The sequence below is a fragment of the Nematolebias whitei genome, chromosome 8, assembly GCF_014905685.2.
Source record: "Nematolebias whitei isolate Nwh7 chromosome 8, NemWhi1, whole genome shotgun sequence".
Taxonomy (NCBI): Eukaryota; Metazoa; Chordata; class Actinopteri; order Cyprinodontiformes; family Rivulidae; genus Nematolebias; species Nematolebias whitei.
Genome location: NC_056505.1, coordinates 38,352,674 through 38,372,890, shown reverse-complemented (window position 1 = coordinate 38,372,890; position 20,217 = coordinate 38,352,674). Strand labels below are relative to the sequence as shown.

Sequence of the window (20,217 nt, the reverse complement as noted above, 5' to 3'; positions counted from 1 at the left end):
CCCACGCGTGGTGCAGGATGTGTTGTTGTCCTCGTATGTCCCACGCGCGGTGCAGGATGTGTTGTTGTCCTCGTATGTCCCACGCGCGGTGCAGGATGTGTTTGTGAATACAGCGACTGTGGGTCAGGAGCTCGTGGTGCCGTGTCTCGTTGTAGCGGCGTGCCCAGGAGCAGCAGCAGCAGCAGCAGCAGCGTAGACGTCAGTGGAGCTCAGGATGTTTGCCAAGCTTTCACTCTTACCCGGGTTAAAGTCTGTGTAGACTGACGAACTTCTGCACGAGGAGTTCACGTCCAATCCTGAGAGAACGTTTCACTCGCTCGTCTTTAAACCTGGGATTAGTGTCGGGCTCCTGAAAGGGCTTGTCAGGAAGCTGGGTAAATGTCAGCCGTGGAGTCAAGTGAGCTGCGTGTCGCAGGAAATAAAGACTTCAGTCATTCAATCCGAGGATTATTCAGGAGTTTGTAGGCTACAGCATCAGATTAAGACTCCGGTCACAAACATGGCAACCAGTCCAGGAGTGCAAAGGTCGAAACTGAAATCGTAAACAACATTCCTGTTTTTGTCAAAGGTCCAGACACTTTATAGAAAACTTATGAGACAATGACCACAGGCAATTTGTGTGTGGGGGGGTGGTGACAAGACACACAATAGATTAATGAGATTTAGTTTAATTGCTTGTTCTTCAGCAATAAACTATTCTTCCTTCATAACAAAATATTTTCCTCTTGATGATTGTTTGTATGTTTGTACTTGGAGCTGCAGCTGGTTCGTCCTGCTGACATTTCAAATGTCTTGGCCTCCACTAATTAATGCAGTCGTGTGATTTCCTCAGACTCGAACGTCAAAGTGTTGGTGCCATGTTTGTGAGCTGCAGTTGTCTCCACAGAACAGGATGTTCTGGGAGCTTTGGCTCAGTGTCCTGATGTGGTCCAGACCCTCTGTTACACTCAGAACTGGATCGGGGGGGACATCTTCAGAGAAGCACACCTGACGCTGTCAGAGTGAATTTGTAGCTGCCGCTGCTGAAGTGCAGCATCTTTTTATTGGACCTGACCGCTCCATCCAGCCGTCACTCAAACTATCCTCACTGCTCAGGTGTTTTGTCTTTAAAACCAAGATGACTCTGCAGCAGCTGCTCTACATTTTATAATCTACGTCAGATTACCACACTTACAGCTAGTGAGTTCTTCTGGAGCAGAAGAGTGAGTTGGAGGTTTGAATTGTGGGGTCAGATAAACATGAGAGCGTAAACGAGCTGCTGCAGCTTCAGCCCTGATGATTTGAGGTCTCTTCCTCCTGCAGCCCTGACGCAGCAGACAGCTCCTCTTTCGGCGTGCAGCTGGGTGACATCATCCTCACCGCCACTGACGGGCTGTTTGATAACATGCCTGACTATATGATCCTGCACGAGCTGAAGAAACTTAAGGTAAGTCACAAACGAGTTGCTGCCGAGTTAAACGACAGGATTTAAAGCTTGCGCTGCTTTTCCTCGTCAGAATGCAAACTATGAGAGCGTTCAGCAGACGGCCCGCAGCATCGCAGAACAAGCCCACGTACTGGCGTACGATCCCAACTACATGTCCCCTTTTGCACAGTACGCCTGTGATAATGGCCTGCATGTACGAGGTAAGAGCTGAACGTCTGTAAACCCTGAAACAGCAGCCAGTGCCTGCTCAGACTGATCATGCTCCTCTCCTGCTGCCGGCTTTAAGTCTTACATGATGTTTGAGCATTTTAGGAGCGAGCAGTTCATCTATTCCCTGACAAATTCATGTTTGATTTAAAACTTCCCACAGAGCGGAGTGTGATCCATAATATTGAGATTTTTCTTTTTCAGCATCTAACTTGTTCTATTTCAACTATTCATCAAAACCTTCAACTCATTCTGAAGGTTCCTGCTCAGACTTTTGGTTTTTGTAGTTTTATTGAAATATTTCCATTTTTCTGCCATTTTTACTTTATTAAAAATGAACAGAGCTCTGCACATCCTTTACTCTTTGAGCTGTTTAAACCTTTTACTGCTCATTTCAGCTTTGGTTCTGCTTCAGCCTTTTTCAACTTGTTTGTGGGCGGGGGGGAAACTTCCGTCTTGACAAAGCTCCAAAATTCAAGACTGAAACCCGTGCCTTCATGTAAAAAAAATTTCTCCAAAAAAAAGAAGCTGAGAACTTTTCTGATTTTTAATTTTTTTAATTAAAAGCGTTGTGTGACATGTTATGCTGAATAGCTCAAACCACACCGAGCGTCCGTCATTTTGAGAACGAAAACAAGGAAGGAGAGACAGCCCATGACACGTCAAGGGGCCTCCCTCCCAGTTTTCTTAGAGACACGCTGCTCGCTCCCTCACTATCCATCCTTCATTTCAAACAGTCTTATACTGCCATTTGGCGGTCAAAAAAAGGCACTACACCCAAAACAAATGAACCAACATTTCTTCTTAAATTTGACAATAATTACTAATTATTGTCAAATTTCAAACAATATTATCGTTTATCGCAATAATTTCTGAGACAATTAATCGCCCAGTAAAATTTGTTATCGTGACAGGTCTAATGTCACAACAGGTTCCTTTTGTTTTTGCAGCTTTTTTTTTTTTCTCTATTGCCTTCTGCCTTGTCTATCTAAAAATGTATTCTAAAAGGATATGAGGCTGCGCTATCATAGCAGCAGCAGCTACGTGCACTCCGTCCATCTTTCGGACTGTACGAACATATTCTCGCTGTATCTCGGTACAACGATAATAAAGCTTATTCTGATTCTTCTATTTATGGATGTATATACTGTACAACATTTATATCTATGGAATGGTCTTGCTAATCCATAATAAATTCATGAGCTGCTGTTATTCCTAAATTGAATTGCTACATATTTTAAGATATTTTTTGTGGTATTAAATAAATTTTTCTGCCACCGTTCTGATTTAGTCTGTGCATTCTGTCTGCAGGAGGAAAGCCAGATGACATCACAGTCCTGCTGTCCATCGTGGCAGAATACACAGACTAGACCTTGTGCAGCTGTGATGGAGGACTGTTTGCCTCTGGATGTGATGAACTTTCATTCCTGCTGGTCAGGATGTAGCCCTGACGCTTCCTTCACATCCCCAGAGTCTACCGTCCCACCCCTGAGATGACCAGCTCCCTTTTCCTCTCACTTGCTAACCTTTGCCAAGGATCAGCCGTCACTGGGACGTTGGAGACGAACATCTTGTCTTAGGAGAAGTTGTCTTTTTGGGATGCGTGGCTTAGATGGAGAGGAAGTGGAGGCTCAGGTGTAGCCAGGTGGTGTTGAACTGACTGCAGTCTGAGTTAAATGTTAGAGAAGGGAACCGCAGCATTTAGGGCTCACTAATTAAACTGCACTGTTAGTTAGATGCTGCAGCAGAAGTTGGGAAAGCCTTTTCTGAAAGGTCTTTTGTGTTGGAGCACATATTGAAGATGGTCTACGTGCCGTTCAGGTCAAGTTAAATGTTTGAAAAAAAAAGTGTACATGATATCTACACGTGGTGCATTTCCACTGGCAGGGGCGATTCATTCAGATGTCAGGATGAAGAGTGGCAGCTGCTTTTTCTCACCAGTACAACTCGAGTCCTGCACGTTTTATTATGGGGGTGTTTGTAAATGAAAAGCCTCGTGAGATGTTTGTCAAGTGTTCTCCCTTTAATCCTGCTGCTGCTGCTGAAGTCTTGTGGACGTGTGTGAGCTGTGAATGACTGGTCTCCCTCGAATGGATCATGTTTCAGACTTGTCCACGTCCACTGGATGTGGCAGCCTTAAACGCACAAAGCTTTAAAAACAAATCTGAAAAAGCTCAATACGTTGGAAGTCGGTCAGGTGACCACATGTATTTTTATAACTTTGTTCAGTGTTTGTTGAATCCAACATGTTCATGTTACACACACACGTAGTTTCAGGAGTGTGTTGATGTGTCGGCAGCTGCAGGTTTTGTCTTGAGACGCTGTCATTGTTACACCTTTAGATTTGCACTCTGCGTTGCTGCCACTTTTACGCACTAAAATAAAAATGCACTGGAGCAGCCTCTGAAGGCGCCAGGTGAGTCGCGGCGGCCATTTTGCTCAGTGTTTTGCCCATCTGTTGCTGCATGTGAGCCATACAGTACACTGTGATGGATGCTGTCAGTCTAACGCAAAGCAATAATGTGTTTTACTTTAACATATATTGTGCATGTAGTTAAAAATGGATAATTATGAAGTATTGAGTCTCCCATCGAAACTGGTCAAGCATTGAGAGCACAATACCTAACCCATTAGCAACTCCATGACCAGTGGTCCAATTTAAATTCAGTGACGTCCACAGTGTTTATCTTCAAATAGTCTTTAGTGACAGACCTGCTGGTTTTCTTCACCCATGCGTTCATTTCAGGCTGTGCCTCTGTGTGTGTGCACAGATCACTTACTGTAAACATTTGAAAAGCTTGCTGCGCAAAATAAATCTTAAAAATTATAGAAAAGTTACTCTGTTTAAAAGGAGTTGTCATAAATGCTCAAAAAGCTGCACAGCGTAAAATTAATTGCCAAGAAAATTTTGTCAAGTAAAAAAAAAAAACTGTATATAAACTTATTTTTACTGAAGAAAAAAAAGACTGGCCCAGATGTTTGGGGTCCCCTGCCATAGACCCCTTACACTAGATCTATAATTGACCTCTGAGGCTGTCCTGTTGTAGCTGCTGTTCAGCTGCGTGCTGAAATGACCAGGTGCTGTAATCATTATAACCACAAATACACTTTAGGTGCTTTAAACGTGTGTTTAGTCCAGAGCTCCAGCTGTCTCTCAAGGTTCTTTCACTTGGATTAATACCATAACTTGTAGATTGTAATGTTTCTCCTCGTAATTCTTGAAATATTCAGGCCTTTATCGAAGATGATCTTCAGTATTTAGACAATAACTGAACCTTTGTCATGGCTAATGTTAATTAGTTATTGGCATAAAAAAGGTTAAAGCACAGATTTGATTAATGAACAGTTTGACAGCACAGATGGACACGAAAAACAAAAGGTCACATTTTCAATAATAAAGTGGCTTTACCAGTGAACTGTGATGTCTCTGAAATGTGGGTTCTGATTATTGCAACGAGTGACAAAACATTGAGCTTCTTGGTTGAGTTGAACTTGTAATTAGGACCTGCTGGCAGAAACAGACGGCAGCACCCATTCTTGCTGTTATGACGGACGTCGCTGCGTCGTCGTTCCAGTGCGTTTGTGTTTTTAGTGCTAATACCTACACACACTTGGAAGTGTTTATGAAGTCTGTATTAGCCTTGTGATGTGCCTTGTAGCAGGAGTTGTTGATACTGGCAAACATGTCTGCAGTTCTTTAACCTGGTGGTGTACCAGGTAACGAGCACACAACCTGAAGCTGTAAAGAAGCCACAAGAGTCAAAGCAGCAGTCCCCGTCATTTTACTGTCCAAACACACAATATGACCTCCAGATTCAATTCTATTAAAATCTCGTGTTTGTTCAGGAATATTCATAAAGCCATCTCAATCTGAGGAAATGATCTCTGTGCACTCGTCTCTCGGCTAATGAATCTTTGAGTGATGGGGTGGATCTGATTCAGGCAGACTGGTGTTAAAATGCTGAGGACAATCTAAACCGCCTTAAAACACAATGTTAGTTTCCACCACCGACAGATCACATCCTGCTTCGACTCCCACTTCCTGTTCAGCATCTTCCAGCCGATGTCACGGCATGTACATACAGACCTGAGCTGCGCGGGGAACATTTGTACATTTGAATAAAGAATATATTTATTATCATGTAGTAGTGACTTGTAATACAGATGTAACCTGCTGTGTTTATGTAAGAACGCTGTGAATACGCACCGAACAAAGAAATGATGAAGCTGCTCTACGTTGGAAACGGCATGAACTTTAGAGAAGCGCACGGTGAGGAGCTGCTTCACACGTAACGTGCACTGCTGCTCAGCTGATCACATTCAGCACATACCGTACATGGTGCCACAAGCTACAACAAATAACTGTTATCTCCTTGGATCGTTGTCCTCACAACCCTCCTCTTCATCACTACAACATGCCAGAACAGGCATGGCTGCACAGTCACCATCATCATCCTCCTGCTCCGAGGACAAGGCTTGAAACAGGAGAGAGCAGACCTGCAAAGGAAACGTTTTTGTTAAGTTTTACCACCTGTATTTATATATCAAAGTTTCTAATCTCCTAAAACAACTATTTTCCCTTCATATATGCTTTTGTAAAGAAAACCAAACTCATGGCTTTAAACCAACTTGAAAGTTGTTATTTTTACATTTGGTGAAGATCTATGAGTGGCCATACTGGATAGTTTTGGAGCTAATGTGTGACCGCTGTCAGAAAGTGACAGGATGAATTTGCTTCTGACAAAGTTGACCTTCTTTGGGCAAAACATGAAGATCAGACTCTGGTTTTGTACAACCTCAGCTATAAATAGCACGGCTGCCATTTGTGCAACAAGAATCCGCCTCTCTTCTGTGATTAGTTTGATAAAACTGTTGGGAACTCTGCCCTGATTGCAATAAAACTTCAGCCCAGTGTTCAGACTGGAAACTAACGTGTCTTCCAGCTGATTCAGATCTGGATTCGCCACTTCATCACAATACAAATGAGCTGTTTCCTCATGTTCCTCTTTAATACAGTTCAGGCATGCGTTTGATTTTACATAAAAAACGTGATGATCGTGAAAGACAGAACTTTGTCACTCATGACTTTAGTTCCCATAATCTTGTTTAAACTGTCCATCTGGGACAGAGTCAACTGGAAGACAGTTTCCAGTCTGAACAGGACCTTGGGATGAAAACTTACTGCAATCAGGGTATACGTACTTTCAAGTGAAACACTTTGCTTTCCTCAGTTCAAACCAACTTATTAAAACTGGAACAGCTAAACGTAAGAGCATGAACACAGACTGTGACGAGACTCAACACTTGTTACCGTGGTGGATGCAGGAGTTGAGGTGGCACAGCCACTTTCTGCAGCCTCACAGAGTCCAGTCGGGTCACTGATCCGAGGCAGGAGCTGAAAAGGACAGCTGATGACAGGGCTGCCCTGGCTGGATGGGATCAGCACGTGCTCATGAACACTGCCATGGTAGATGTTGCTGTGTCCCTCACACACCCCCACAGATGGAGCTGCAGCAGCTGCACACCTGAGAACACACACTCACTTCAGACTTCCTGATGTGAGGAGATTACAAAATAATCCCAGCTGCATTTAAATCATGCTGGACACTGGAACTCCTCTGTAGCTGTAAAAGAACTGTGTGAATGTCTGACTCATGAGCACACAGACCACATGGCAACCCAGTTTTCAAAAGAAACTTCTTCCACCTAGAGGCAGCCACACACCAAACTGGAAGTCAGTACCTCAGTTATTTTTCAAGTTATGCTCACAACATGGACGACAGGACAGGAGTCAACTGTAACATGAAAAAACAGGAGCTTATTTTGAACTACAGCAAACAAGGTAAATGAATATCCTGATACATGCTCAATAATCCAGGTAGAAAAATCCAAAAAAGTTCAATCTGGTCCTCTGGGCATTCCAAAAAAACAAAACAAAGCAAAAAAATATAGAAACGTTTCGTCTCTCATCCAAGAGACTTCCTCAGTCTGAGGTGCTGTTTTCAGCTCAGTCTCTTAAATAGCACCTTCTCAGAGTGGATCAACCAGTTTTGCTGCTGACAACCAAAACCAGCTGATCACATGCTCAAGAAGGACCATCAGCCTAACAATGGATCATTAGCACACTGATGGCTGTTTACTACTCACAGAGGGCTGAGTGATACTAGCAATCACAGCATTGTAAGAGGGGGACAGTTGAACCCGGAGGCCTCCACCCCTGTTTAATGATGGACGATTTCTTTTCACAAAGATGGCCTCCTTTACTCCTCTCTCAAACCATCATTCCTCTCTGTCCAGGATGTGAACATCTTCATCCTTGAAAGAGTGACCGCTGGCCTGGAGATGAGTGTAGACTGCAGAGTCCTGGCCTGATGATGTTGATCATCTGTGCTGGGCCATCCTTTTGGCCAGTGGCTGTTTAGTTTCTCCGATGTAAGACTGATCACAGCCCTCCTGACACTGAACAACTTACACAACATTACTCTGTTTGTGCCGGGGGACTGGATCTTTGGGATGAACCAGTCTTTGCCGTAATGTATTTTGGGGTTTAAAAGCCACTGGGACGTTATGTTTAGAAAATAAACGTCTCAGTTTCTCTGATACTCCCTCAACATATGGAATGACCACTGGTCTGGGTCTGGGTTCCTCCTTTTCACCTGATGGCTGACTGGAGTCCTGTTTGGGTTTCCTCTCTGCTTTCAGGAAGGCCGTGTGGGATTTCTCCTTCTGCCTGGCTCCTGAGCTAGTGGGGATGCTGTCTGCTCTGTGGTACAGAGTCCTGATGACTCCTAACTTGTGCTCCAAAGGGTGATGGGAGTCAAACTGCAAATACTGGTCTGTGTGGGTGGGTTTGCGGTACACCTCAGTTTGCAAATGTCCTCTATCAGAGACTGAGACCTCACAGTCCAAGAAAGCCAACCTGCCATTTTTTACATCTTCTCGTGTGAACTTGATGTATTTATCCACAGAGCTGATGTGGTCAGTAAAATGTTGGATTTCCTGAGATTTGATTTTAACCCAGGTGTCATCAACATACCTGAACCAATGACTTGGTGGTGTCCCTGAAAAGGACGTCAAGGCTCTTTTCTACCTCCTCCATGTACAGGTTGGCAACAATAGGAGAAACTGGAGACCCCATAGCACACCCATGTTTCTGCCTATAATATTGCTCCCCATATGTGAAGTAGGTTGACTGCAGGCACAGTTTCAAGAGTTGACACAGTTGTTCTGTAGAAAGTGTGGTCCTGCTGCTCAGAGTGGTGTCTGATTTTAATTTTAAACTGACCACCTCTACTGCATCATCAACAGGAATGCACGTAAAGAGTGATGTGACATCAAAAGAGACCATTGTTTCATCAGTCTCCATGATGACATCCCTCACCTTGTCCACAAAGTCCATGGTGTTCTGTATGTGGTGTTCTGAGCTGCCAACTAAAGGGATGAGTACAGACGCCAGATATTTGGAAACATTGTAAGTGACAGAGTTAATCATGCTAACAATTGGTCTTAAAGGTACACCTTGTTTGTGGATTTTAGGTAAACCATACAGACTAGGTGTGGCCTCCCCTGGGTACAGTCTGTGGTACAGAATACGGTCAATAGCCTTGTCCTGCTCCAAAATTTTCAGGCAATCTATTAACTTCTTCTTGTAACCACTTCCTGGATCTCTTTTCAGAGGTTCATAAGTGTTTAAGTCACTAAGGAGTGTCATAACTTTCTCATGATAGTCTTTCTGGTTCAAAATCACTGTGCACCTTCCTTTGTCTGCTGGGAGAATGATGATGTTTTTGTCCTTGCTAAGAGTGGTGAGTGCATCCCTCTCCTCTCTACTGATGTTGGAAGGTGGTGGTTTGGCATTGCTGAGGCAGGATGAAACTTTGATTCTGAGCTGTTCTGCTTCAGCCTCTTTCATTTTGTTGTTGCGGATGGCTGACTCAGTAGCTGTGATCATCTCCACCGGAGGAATTCTACTTGGTGCAACAGCAAAGTTCAGTCCCCTGGCAAGAATCTCTGTCTCAGGCTGGGTGAGCTGTCTGTCAGATAAATTCTTCACCCACTTTTCTGTCTCCCTGGCATGTAATTGACTACTGGAGTGTTGTCCTACACTGAATGTGTTGTTATTGGAATAATGATGGTGTTGATGAGTTATTAGTAAAACTTATTTTGTTGTTGAGTCTTGGACTTGACATGCTGTGCTAAGCGTGCCTGATCTGTAAGGTAAATGAACATTTCTTTTTTTTCTCTTGAGCCGGTGTTAATAATTTACCCCAAGACTTCATAAAGCCAGAGTGTGTTTATGAATACAAGTAGCTGTGAACTCCCTCTATGAGAAGGATTAAGAAAAAATAATGGTGCTGGAAGTGCAGCAGAATGTGAAAGTTGCTTCAGTTCAGCGTGAGCGAACAAGAAGGAACTCTACATGTAAACACATCACAAGTCATCAACCTTACACAAGCATGCACACCACAAGCATGAACAGGAACCTAGCAGGAAGAAGAGAGCTGCTTTGTTTTCATGCAGCCTCACTACTTTGCTACGCTGTAACTGTGAGGCTGCATGACATGGCATGAACAGAACAACATGTTCTGAAACCACCTTTGATGTGGCAAAAGAGGAAAATATCAGCCAGCGATGTAGTTTAATTGTTTAGCAGTGGGAGGCTGAGCACAAAACCTGACTCCTTGTTTCCACCTGGAAACCAAGTCCCTTAGTAAAGAAACTGAAAGTTAAACTGGGTTTCTTTTTCAGAAACAGATCCTGTCTAACTCTGAATGCTAGAAAACACCCTGTACCTGTGACTTTCCTTCCCTCCATTGATTACAGTGACATTATTTACATGAACGCTCCTACAAGCACCCTGCAGATGCTGGATGCTGTCTATCATGGTGCACTAAAGCCTCCAGTATACTCCTGCATACGTCCTTATGCAGAGATACGCAAGTACGCAAGCGGAGGTACGAGCGTACCCTGCAGGGCATGTCCGTGCAAAGCTCAATTTTTACGACCGCGTACGCGGTGTCGCACAATAAACTGCCCGGCGACGGACTGTTTTGTATGAGACACCAATGTATTAAATTCCCCTTCTTCATCCCTGATCTGGCCTTTTCTTTTGTTTTTGTTGGTTTTTTTTTTGCCAAGAGGCAGTGATCTCTTCCTCCTCTGTTGACTTCATGACTGAAATGGTGAGAAATGAAGGAATTTGTCACGAGCGAATTAAACTCAGGTCCAGCGTAGCTGTGGGAGGGTCTGGAGTCTTCCTGGTGTGCTGGTCTGAAGTGTGGGCTGTAGAGCCAGCGCTCCCTGTTTTAAAAATAAAAATGTTTTAGATCTTTTTATTAACAACATATAAACACAGAACACCGCTGTGGCTGAGACTACCAGCGCTCGCTCCCCCCCCCCCCCCGACCTGTCAATCAATCCAGTAGGCGTGTCAGCAAATGACCAATCGGCGACCTCAATTTGTCCCGAAGGTAAACACTCCGTGTCTGTGAAGCTGCTCTGCAGCTGCTCGGGGTGTACGCTGGAGTATCATGTCTGAACCCTCTGCGTACCGTACACGCGTACGTACGCGTGAACGGACGTACACGGCAGTATACTGGAGGCTTCAGATTCATAACTGGCTGTAACTACCGTACCCACCACTGCACCCTGTATTCATTGGTTAACTGGTCATCATTAACTTCACGCAGACTCTCTCACTGGTACATTTTCATCTTTAAATCACTTCTTGGTCTGCTGCCTTCATACATCTCCTCCTACATGTCTCTGTGTGAGTGCAGCTACAGCGTGCGCTCTCAGAACATTATTACCTGCAGTGTTCCCTCAATGAGGACTGAACTAGGCAAAAGGGCCTTCTCCTACTCCGCTCCTGTTTCCTGGAATATCTTACAAAAAGATCTGAAGCTCTCGACCTTGACCTCTCTAAGTGGCTTCAAACATCTGCTAAGTTCATGGCTAGAACCAATGCAGACATGTTCCTGTTTTTAGTTTTCTACATCACTTTATAATGTAGCTGTTTTTATTTTGTTTTTAATATCATTTTCTTCTGTTTATTTTTCTATTTGATTTATTTTAAGATCGTCTATTATTGTCTTTGTTGTCATCACTCTTTGTTAAATCAGGTCTCTCTTGTAAATGAGTCCTCCAGGTTCATTGAGACTAACCTGTTTAAATAAAGGTTGAATGAATGAACTGATGATCCACATGTAGAGTTCATAAAGCAAAACAGACGGAGCAGGATGAACAGATTACAGAATGTCTTCTTACCCAACTGCACATGTCCTACACTTGTCCTCTTTATCTCCCTTACAGACAGCAGACTGGCTGCTGTAACTCTGCGCCCTCTTAGGAGGCTAAAAACAGACGATGAGGGCAAAACCTCTTTGACTCAAAGCCAGGAGGAAAAGTCAGTCACTGAGAAAACCTTCAAATACATGCTACAGTAGTGCTGGTTGTAGGTCTGGGAACCAGATAATCTGGCCAAAATAATATCAAAACAATACCTGGCTGCAGGTAAGAAGGCTGACTGAAGCGTGCCGTGTTTGTTACCTGGGTGTAGTTGGTTCTGGCTGAGATGGAGCCCTGCTTTCAGAGTCGTTCAGAGTAGCCAGCACCACGGTGGCCTCAACAACCTCGTCTTCCACAGAGAAGCACACGGGTCTGCAGGCAGCAGAAATTAAACACCAGAACCTGAAAACCTGGTCAAACAGATCATTTAACTCTCAATCAGCACCCGCAAAAATAAAAATCTGCAGCTGTCGCACACTCAGCTTGGAGGGTACGTTTTTAAACTATGTTTTAGTTTGCAGTTATTCTTGTGTCTATCTGCAAAAAATATCATGAACCACAAGACAAAATCAACCAAAACTCTCAGGAAGCAATCATTGGTACATCAACAAATAAACCTTTGGAGTCAAGCCTATTTATGTTCATCGGAACCAGCTGACAAACAAAAATGTCTCTAACTCCGTCAACTTTACAAATAATGAGCTAAAATTTAGTAGAAGCAGCTGAGAGTCGTTACACAGATTGTGAGTGTGACATCTCGCAGTGTCCCATGAGAATGTGCATGACGGTATTTTCAAGGCTCCAACTCTGTCAATCCTCAATGTAAGATGATCTTAGTTTCAAACTGGCCTGAAAGGCAGCGAGTGATGCGCATTTTTTCAAGGTAAGCCAGGCCTTTAATTTGAGATATGAGCGCTAAACATCAAATCAAGCAAACTTACTGTCCTGCTGCACCAAACTGAACTGACAATGGAAGGCCATGACACTCTGCAAAAGACAGAATCCCCTGGACACACACACACACACACGCACACACACACACACACACACAGCAGCTTCAGTTTACCAACAGAACGTCACATATCCAGGACATGACTGTGATTTCATGTAGATTAAAACAAAGCGTGCAGTTAAAACATGTGTGCTGACATGAAGAATGAACTTTGCTCGAGTAAACCGAGACAGACTAAAACCTAAATCCACATTTCTAATCCACTCAAACACGATTTTCTAATCAAGAGGTACAAGACGACCAGGCCGGCTAATGAGGAGTCTCACAGTGGGGGGGTTCAGCAAGCATCCCAACACATTAGGAACAAGAGTTGTTGGGGTTACTGCAGGTCAAGTCTCATGAGCTGCACGAGTTCGAGAACATTTTCAAGTAACTCTTCGTGTTCTTTTGATTTCTAAACAGATGTGAACAGAACGTTTTCAACACAAGTTTGTCTTCATTCTAAACTGATGTTTCAACAAGTTTCAACAGTTCGGTTTGTGTTAAAGTGTGAACAAATTTTTATTACGTGTGGTTGTGCATCACTGCTGTCGTTCCATCTTAGTCACAAAGACGAGTCACAGCACTGAGGGCAACACGGACCAGAACACGGACCAGAACCAGGCAGGGCCTTGAAGGTCCCGTCTCACTGGAACGTTTTAGAGAACCCATGTCAACGTTCACGTTTTGAACATGTTGAGATGTTAGAACACGCAGGCATACGCTGAAGTCTGGAAGTCTTTTTGGAAATATACCACATCGGTAACGAGTTGAACGAATATAAAACCTGAGCAACTTATCCAGGACTTGTTCCTAAGAGTTTGTCAGCGTTTGACTGATGCAGAACTTGTGTGGAGCATGTTGGAGCGGACCGCGATGAGGGAGGCTGTCACACAGTGACGTGCAGCATCAGCGTGTGCACACTATGCCAAACATACACAAGTTAGGTGTAAGTTTTAAATAAGTTAAGCGTACGCTGACATACGATGGCATGAGTTTGGTGTATGACGATGCCAGCCAAATATTTTGTACATGCACAAAACGTGCAGCGTATGCTGAATATGTGTGCTGAAAATATGCAATGTGTTGCTGATAAGTTGACTTATGTCTGAAGCCAGCCGGTCATATGTACATGTAAATTACACAGAAAAGATTTGTGTAAACAATTTTTTCCACTGGCCATCGTATATCAGTGTGCTGGTAACATATTCAAAACCTACACTTAACTCATGCAACTTACACCCGAGTGTTGACGTTGTTTTGATTGACATAAGCTGATGACGTCACTGTGTGACGGGGCTTCTGAGAATCCAGACTACAAGCCCGGAGATTTCACCTCCTACACATGAAATGATCAGATTCTCACACAAACACACATGAAGTTACCCTCAGCTCCTTCAGACAGAAGGTTATGTCTGAATCCTGTCCAATCTGAACGTTGTCAAACTCATCAGCATGTAAGGACATCTCAGTGATCATCATCTTCATGTGACCTGGAACAAGAACATCGTCGTCAGGTTCTGTGTTGCACTTCCTGGATCTGAGCTAAAACTCGTTACAGGGTTAACTCACCTTTTCCTCCCTCGTGGTGGTTTCTCAGACAGACTTTCAGTGGAGTCAAGGACAGAGTGATTTCCTCCTGAAACACTGGAAAGTGAATCACCATATCACAGAGAAGCCTGGAAAAACAGACAGAAAACCATTCATTCATTCTGAGATTAATCACAGCAACAGAAGTGAAAACAGTAAATAATAAACAGATCTGATGAAGTGATTATTACTGAGTATTTGCAGACAAACTGAAAGACACAAAAATGAGTTACCGTTGGGTTTCAGGAGAACGATCTGCCATAATGTAAAAAATAAAACTACCGGTATAACATCAACTCCATCTTTCCTCAGAGAAGCTGCCAGCTTGTTTCTGACTAATGTCAAAGTCATTTTATGAAAACAAACGTTTTATATACAGTCCTGTGAACAGTCTTGAGCCACCCGTCATTTCTTTATCACACACTTGTATCTGTCTGTGTGTTTGTTTGTTAGCAAAATATCTCATGAGATGGGTTTTAAAACTCAGAAAATACTCACTGGATACACAGCTGCATCTGAAAAATTAGAATATTGTGGAAAAAATAATTTTTTGTCAGTCATTTCATAAAGTGAAACTCATATTTTACATAGACTCATTACACAGAGTGAAATATTTCCAGCCTTTATTTCTTGTAATGTTGATGATTGTCTTTATAAATAATGACAAACCAAACATCAGTGTGTCAGAAAATGAGAATCTTCCACAGCCAGATGTTGGTACCTTTGTCAGTGTGGACAGGAGACGAGTCCTGCTGGAAGATGAAACCAGCATCTCCACAAAGCTCGTCAGCAGCACGAAGCAAGAAGTCTCTAAAATGTCCTGCTAGATGCTGCGTGGACTTCAGAGAACAGTGGACCAGAACCAGCAGAGGACATGGACCCAAACCATCAGTTATTGAAAATCTTCCCTCTTATGCTGAACTGTTGACAAGTTTCAAAGAACTTTTTTCATTCAAATCAACATATGATTTATAAATGACATGAACATTTACTTTAATCTGAAAAGAGGACATTGGACACTGAGAGACAGTCCAGTTCTTTGTCTCCTCAGCAGGTAAGACACTTCTGATGTCTCTGGTTCAGGAGTGGCTGGACTGGAGACATTTGTAGCTCATGTCCAGGAGTTAATCAGCTGATCAGGGCGAGACTCCAGGAGTTTATAAAGATGAACCTCTTCACAATATTCTCATTTTCTGAGACACTGAATTTTGTTTGTAATTATTATTTGTCATTTATAATGATCACAATTACAAGAAATAAAGGATTGAAATATTTCACTCTGTGTGATGAATCTATGTAATAGATGAGTTTCACTTTCTGAAACGATTCACAAAAAATTTAACTTTTTCCCAATATTCTAATATTTCTGAGATGCACCTGCACATATACAACTTTAAAACTTTTGGAGTCAGTCAACCCAGATTATGATGGCCACCACAGCTAATCAACTTAGCAAGCACAAACATTCATTCAACCTTTATTTAGACAGGTCAATCCCATTGAGCCTCGAGGACTCATTTACAAGAGAGACCTGAAACAGTGTTTTTACAGATCTTGAGCTAAAATTTGGTGTGGTAGTAGCTGAGTCATCCTCAGTATATATTCTGAACACTAACGGATCAGGTGATTGTTCAAAACTTTAGTGTACAAGGCAGCAGGTAATTCCTTCAAAGAATAATGCTTTCATTATAGTTTGTTTTCAAGGCACCAATCTTTATGTTGTTATGTTTTAGTCACTTTGCACAGGACTTTATATATTTGAATAAAAAGGAAAGGGCACCGTTAAATTGAAGAAATATTAATCTAAGTTTTGGGGATGAGTATTATAGAAAGTTGTGGTATAACCTTTATTCATACTGGTCAATCCTGTATAAATAGCAACCATAGATCTAATGACAGCTAAATGAACAGTGCTAACCTGGCAGGAGCTTTCAGCACATTGGGACAGAAGTGTGTGGCACACACAGCCTCCAGAGCCTCACTTTCCTGGAAACTTATGTTGTGAGTTTTAGTTATGCCTAACACAAAAACAGAGATTAGAGCACACTGCCACCAGCTGTTCACAATGTGCAGCAACAGTTATGAAGCAAAGTACATTTGTTTACACCGACCTACAGCTGGTTTATGATGCAAACTTGCTTCCTACCATGTCTGCAGAAAAACTGGATCATCACTCGGTCAGAGGGAGTGCTGAGTGAGATGTGACATTGTTCCACTTTGCGCTCAATGGAGGTCAGACATCGAAATAGTGGCAACACTGACTTAAAAACAGGAATGCAATAATTACAACTCAAGTGTTCCCGTTAGTCAAAGTATAAATAGGAAGGCTATGACGGTGCACACAGATTGGTTGCAGCTTTTACCTTCATGGTGACTTTACATTTGATTGTGTCTGCGTCCTGCTCTGACAGAGATCTCAGGCTGTACTGCTGGAAGAACAGCGGCGAGAAGAGGAAGCATCCATACGCTGAGAGAGTAGGATTCACTGATCTCAGAGCCAGCTGTGTCAGGAAATTAAAACAAGGACATTCAGCCGCCCAGTCGAAAACTGAGACAGGAGGGATAGATGTAATCTCTGAGGTTTCATCATGGCTCAGCTCACCCCTTTGACCATGGGGTCCAACCACAGCTCGTCTCCAATCCGGGACAAGGCATGAACAGCCTTTCCAAAGACTGCAACAGAACCAAGCACATCAGGTTGAGATACATTTAAAAAAATTAATTGTTGTTTATGAGTCTCACTAACAACTTTTCTGTTTGTAGAGGATCAACTGCAAACATAATAAACCAGAGCTAGCATGCTAGCTCAATTAGCCAAGATCAAAGCAAAGCTAATCTTAATCGTGTTAGCGCTTTTGTTGACATAAACCACTTCTATTGCCTCTAAATTTTAAACAAAAAATTGTTTTATTAAAAGAAAATAAACTTAAATTTAGTTTCAAATCTACCTTTAACGCTGTTCCCTTCAATAACACAATTCATGCTAACAAGATATCAAATAAATTTACTGGATAATTCGCGCATGCGCAGAGGAAAACAGGAAGTACTTCCTGCTCTCTACAGAGAGAAGTAGCTCAGGAGTTACAGGCCAAAGATTTACACGAATAGTTATTGTATATTATTTAGTGTTTAAATGAGAGACTAGTCCAAATAGGGAAGTAATGAAAAATATAACATTTATTTTGCACATTAAGCATCTTTTCAGCATGTAGTAGAGACCTTCCTGATATTTTATTTCCTAACAAAATGTGTCAACAAAGTCAGTAGAAATCTCCCTGTCTACACACAAGTTGTCTTTAAAGATTTATTTTTTTACCAGAAGGTGCAGCCAGACACAAAAATTGTCAAAGACTAAATGCAGCAGACCTTTGCACAGTGGTGAAAGGAGACTGCAGATGGGATGACTTTGGCAGACACACTTGAGAAATACCCTTAAGGACATCTACAGGTGTAATTGCTTTAAACTGAAATAGTTTTCTCATTGTGATGTGGAGTATCTTAGTTTATACAAATGAGATGGGCTATGAATGTGTAAGACCAAAGTTAGATGTATTAAGTCGTTTCTTTCCTGACTTGCTGCTAAATCTTTATTCATAATATATTTGTTTTACGCTGTAAATACAGATTTAACAGCTTCTATAGCTACTTGTGTTTACCTGTGGCTTCTGGTGTACAGACGTTTTTCAAAACAAATTTAGTTTAATCTGAGAGGTTACATGCATCTGAAAGGCCATTATTTTAACAAGTTTTGCAGAAATGACAGTCAACTAAATACTAAATGCAGCACAATATTTGTGCTTTTTCAGCTCTGTGATGAAGTACAGCGTATTCATCCTTCGGTGGGAAGCACTCAACAATGATTCAGTGAAGGCTTTGCCTGTATTATTCCAAAAGTGATGCATCTGACCCAGGGACGTCTCCTGTGTACCAGCTCTACCAGGAGGCAAGACAGGATGCTCTTTCTGAAGAAGTCCCACGCAGGTGCACAGTATATGTTGTCCATTCTGAGGTGTTTTCAGGTTCACCTTTTAATTTCTTTTTTAATAATCCTTATTTGTGTGTGTTGTTGATTAGGCATGTACCAATAAATTAATTGCAACTTGAGGCTAACTATTTTCAGCTTTTAGCCATCACATTTAAAATGCTCAAAATTTTAAGCAGTAAAATGCTGATTAAATCTCTTATTTTATTTCTTGCAGATGTGGACCTAAGAGCTGCCCTTCTTTTTCTCCCTTACATCTTCAGGGAGAACATTGATCTCTGTTGTGCTTGGCGAGGTCTAACTTACTAACATGTTGTTCAACTTAACCAATTTATACAGCAAGGTTAGTGTCTGAAGCCTTCCTATAGTCTTATGTTTTGATTAAATTGCATGTTAAAACAAAACTATCTTAAAGGATTAAGTAATTACACTGGTTTAGAATGCTTAAAATTTGTTTTAATTTACACTGTATTAATTCTACACTGTAAGGCTGTTAAGTTAATTTGCTGTATTTCTTGTTCCCTTTTTTATTTCCAACAGTGTGACTCTCAGTCCTCATACCAACCATTCAGCCGACTGGTCAAGACTGGAAAGTGCCTTTTACCAGAAGAGCCAGAAGAGGTGTGTCGCAGCCAAACAGTTGATGAAGGGATCATCTCAGCCTTTTGAACCTACTTCGTCTTCAATCTGACAAACCCAAGACACCTGAAGAACACACTGTTCTTCCTCCAAAGGTACACTGTAAGAATAGTTGAGGATGGGGACTGACCTCCACCACTAACTGTCACAAGGAAAATAAATCTTCTCTACTGACACTACGCCTCGTTCCTACAAGTGTCCCAAATGCTCAAGGAGCGCTTTCACCTCGATGAAGCTGAGTCAGCACATAGGACTTATTCATGCACACGAAGCCAACTTTCATATAACGTGGACTTGACGATTGTCAGTCCGTTCACTAAATATGAGTCTTTTAGATGACGTATACCGAAAACATGAAAATGTTAGGTCCTGAAAATGACTGTGATGAAATGGAAAGTGAGGTTGTCATTGATGACTTGGATGAACTGTTGACAGAAAAAGTTATTGAAAATCCTCCCTCTTATGCTGAACTGTTGACAAGTTTCAAAGACCGTTTTTAATTCATTCTGAAATTCAGGGAGAAAAATCATCTTGTTTCTGTTCAAGAGGAGATTGTTGATTATTTAAATGTGTTTTTTCAACAATTGTGATCATTTCATTGCTTAGCACATGCAGAAAAGTGTTTTTGATATCTCAAGAGTCCAGAAGTAGAAACTGTACTGTCATACATTCAAGCTATTTTTTAGTGAAGCAACAAACACTATTCAATCTCCATATTTGATTTAAAAAAAAGTAAATTCAATCTTAACATGATTGAACCTACACACCTTAAGTTAAGAAACTCAGTAGAGCACACTATTGGCTCATTTTCATATGTACCCATTGATAAAGTGTTAAAATATTATTGTTCCCATGATGATGTTCAGGATCAAATCTTTTCTGAGAGTAATCCAGAAACAGCCGAGTTTCAAACGGACTATTGTGATGGCAGCATTTTCAAACACATCCCCTTGGTGGACTTTGCTGAAAGCAGGAGATGAAATGGACTTCCAGCCAAATTACATTGACTCTGTTGATTCAATTCATTTCAGTTCAGTTTATTTATATAGCACCAAATCACAACAAAGTTGTCTCAGGGCACTTTACAGGAACATT

At 42.0% G+C, this 20,217-nt stretch overlaps 2 protein-coding genes across 2 annotated transcripts in view; one reads left to right on the top strand and one right to left on the bottom strand.

The window, feature by feature from the left end:
- pptc7a (protein phosphatase targeting COQ7 a) overlaps nt 1–5,774 on the top strand; it is a 9,912-nt gene extending 4,138 nt beyond the window's left edge. Inside the window, exons 4-6 of the mRNA XM_037681259.1 lie at nt 1,303–1,426; nt 1,497–1,626; nt 2,945–5,774. Coding sequence (XP_037537187.1) covers nt 1,303–1,426; nt 1,497–1,626; nt 2,945–3,003 — 313 coding nt within the window. The 3' untranslated portion in view covers nt 3,004–5,774. The remainder of the gene's footprint in view (nt 1–1,302; nt 1,427–1,496; nt 1,627–2,944) is intronic.
- Nucleotides 5,775–5,998: 224 nt separating this feature from the next.
- rad9b (RAD9 checkpoint clamp component B) lies at nt 5,999–17,483 on the bottom strand. The gene is made up of 11 exons (XM_037680729.1): nt 17,450–17,483; nt 17,104–17,174; nt 16,865–17,002; nt 16,648–16,762; nt 16,420–16,519; nt 14,484–14,590; nt 14,298–14,404; nt 12,862–12,926; nt 12,182–12,292; nt 6,945–7,158; nt 5,999–6,130 (listed from the first exon to the last, which is right to left on the bottom strand). The coding sequence occupies exons 1-11, from the start codon at nt 17,481–17,483 to the stop codon at nt 5,999–6,001; spliced, it is 1,194 nt and encodes a 397-aa protein (XP_037536657.1).
- Nucleotides 17,484–20,217: the final 2,734 nt, after the last annotated feature.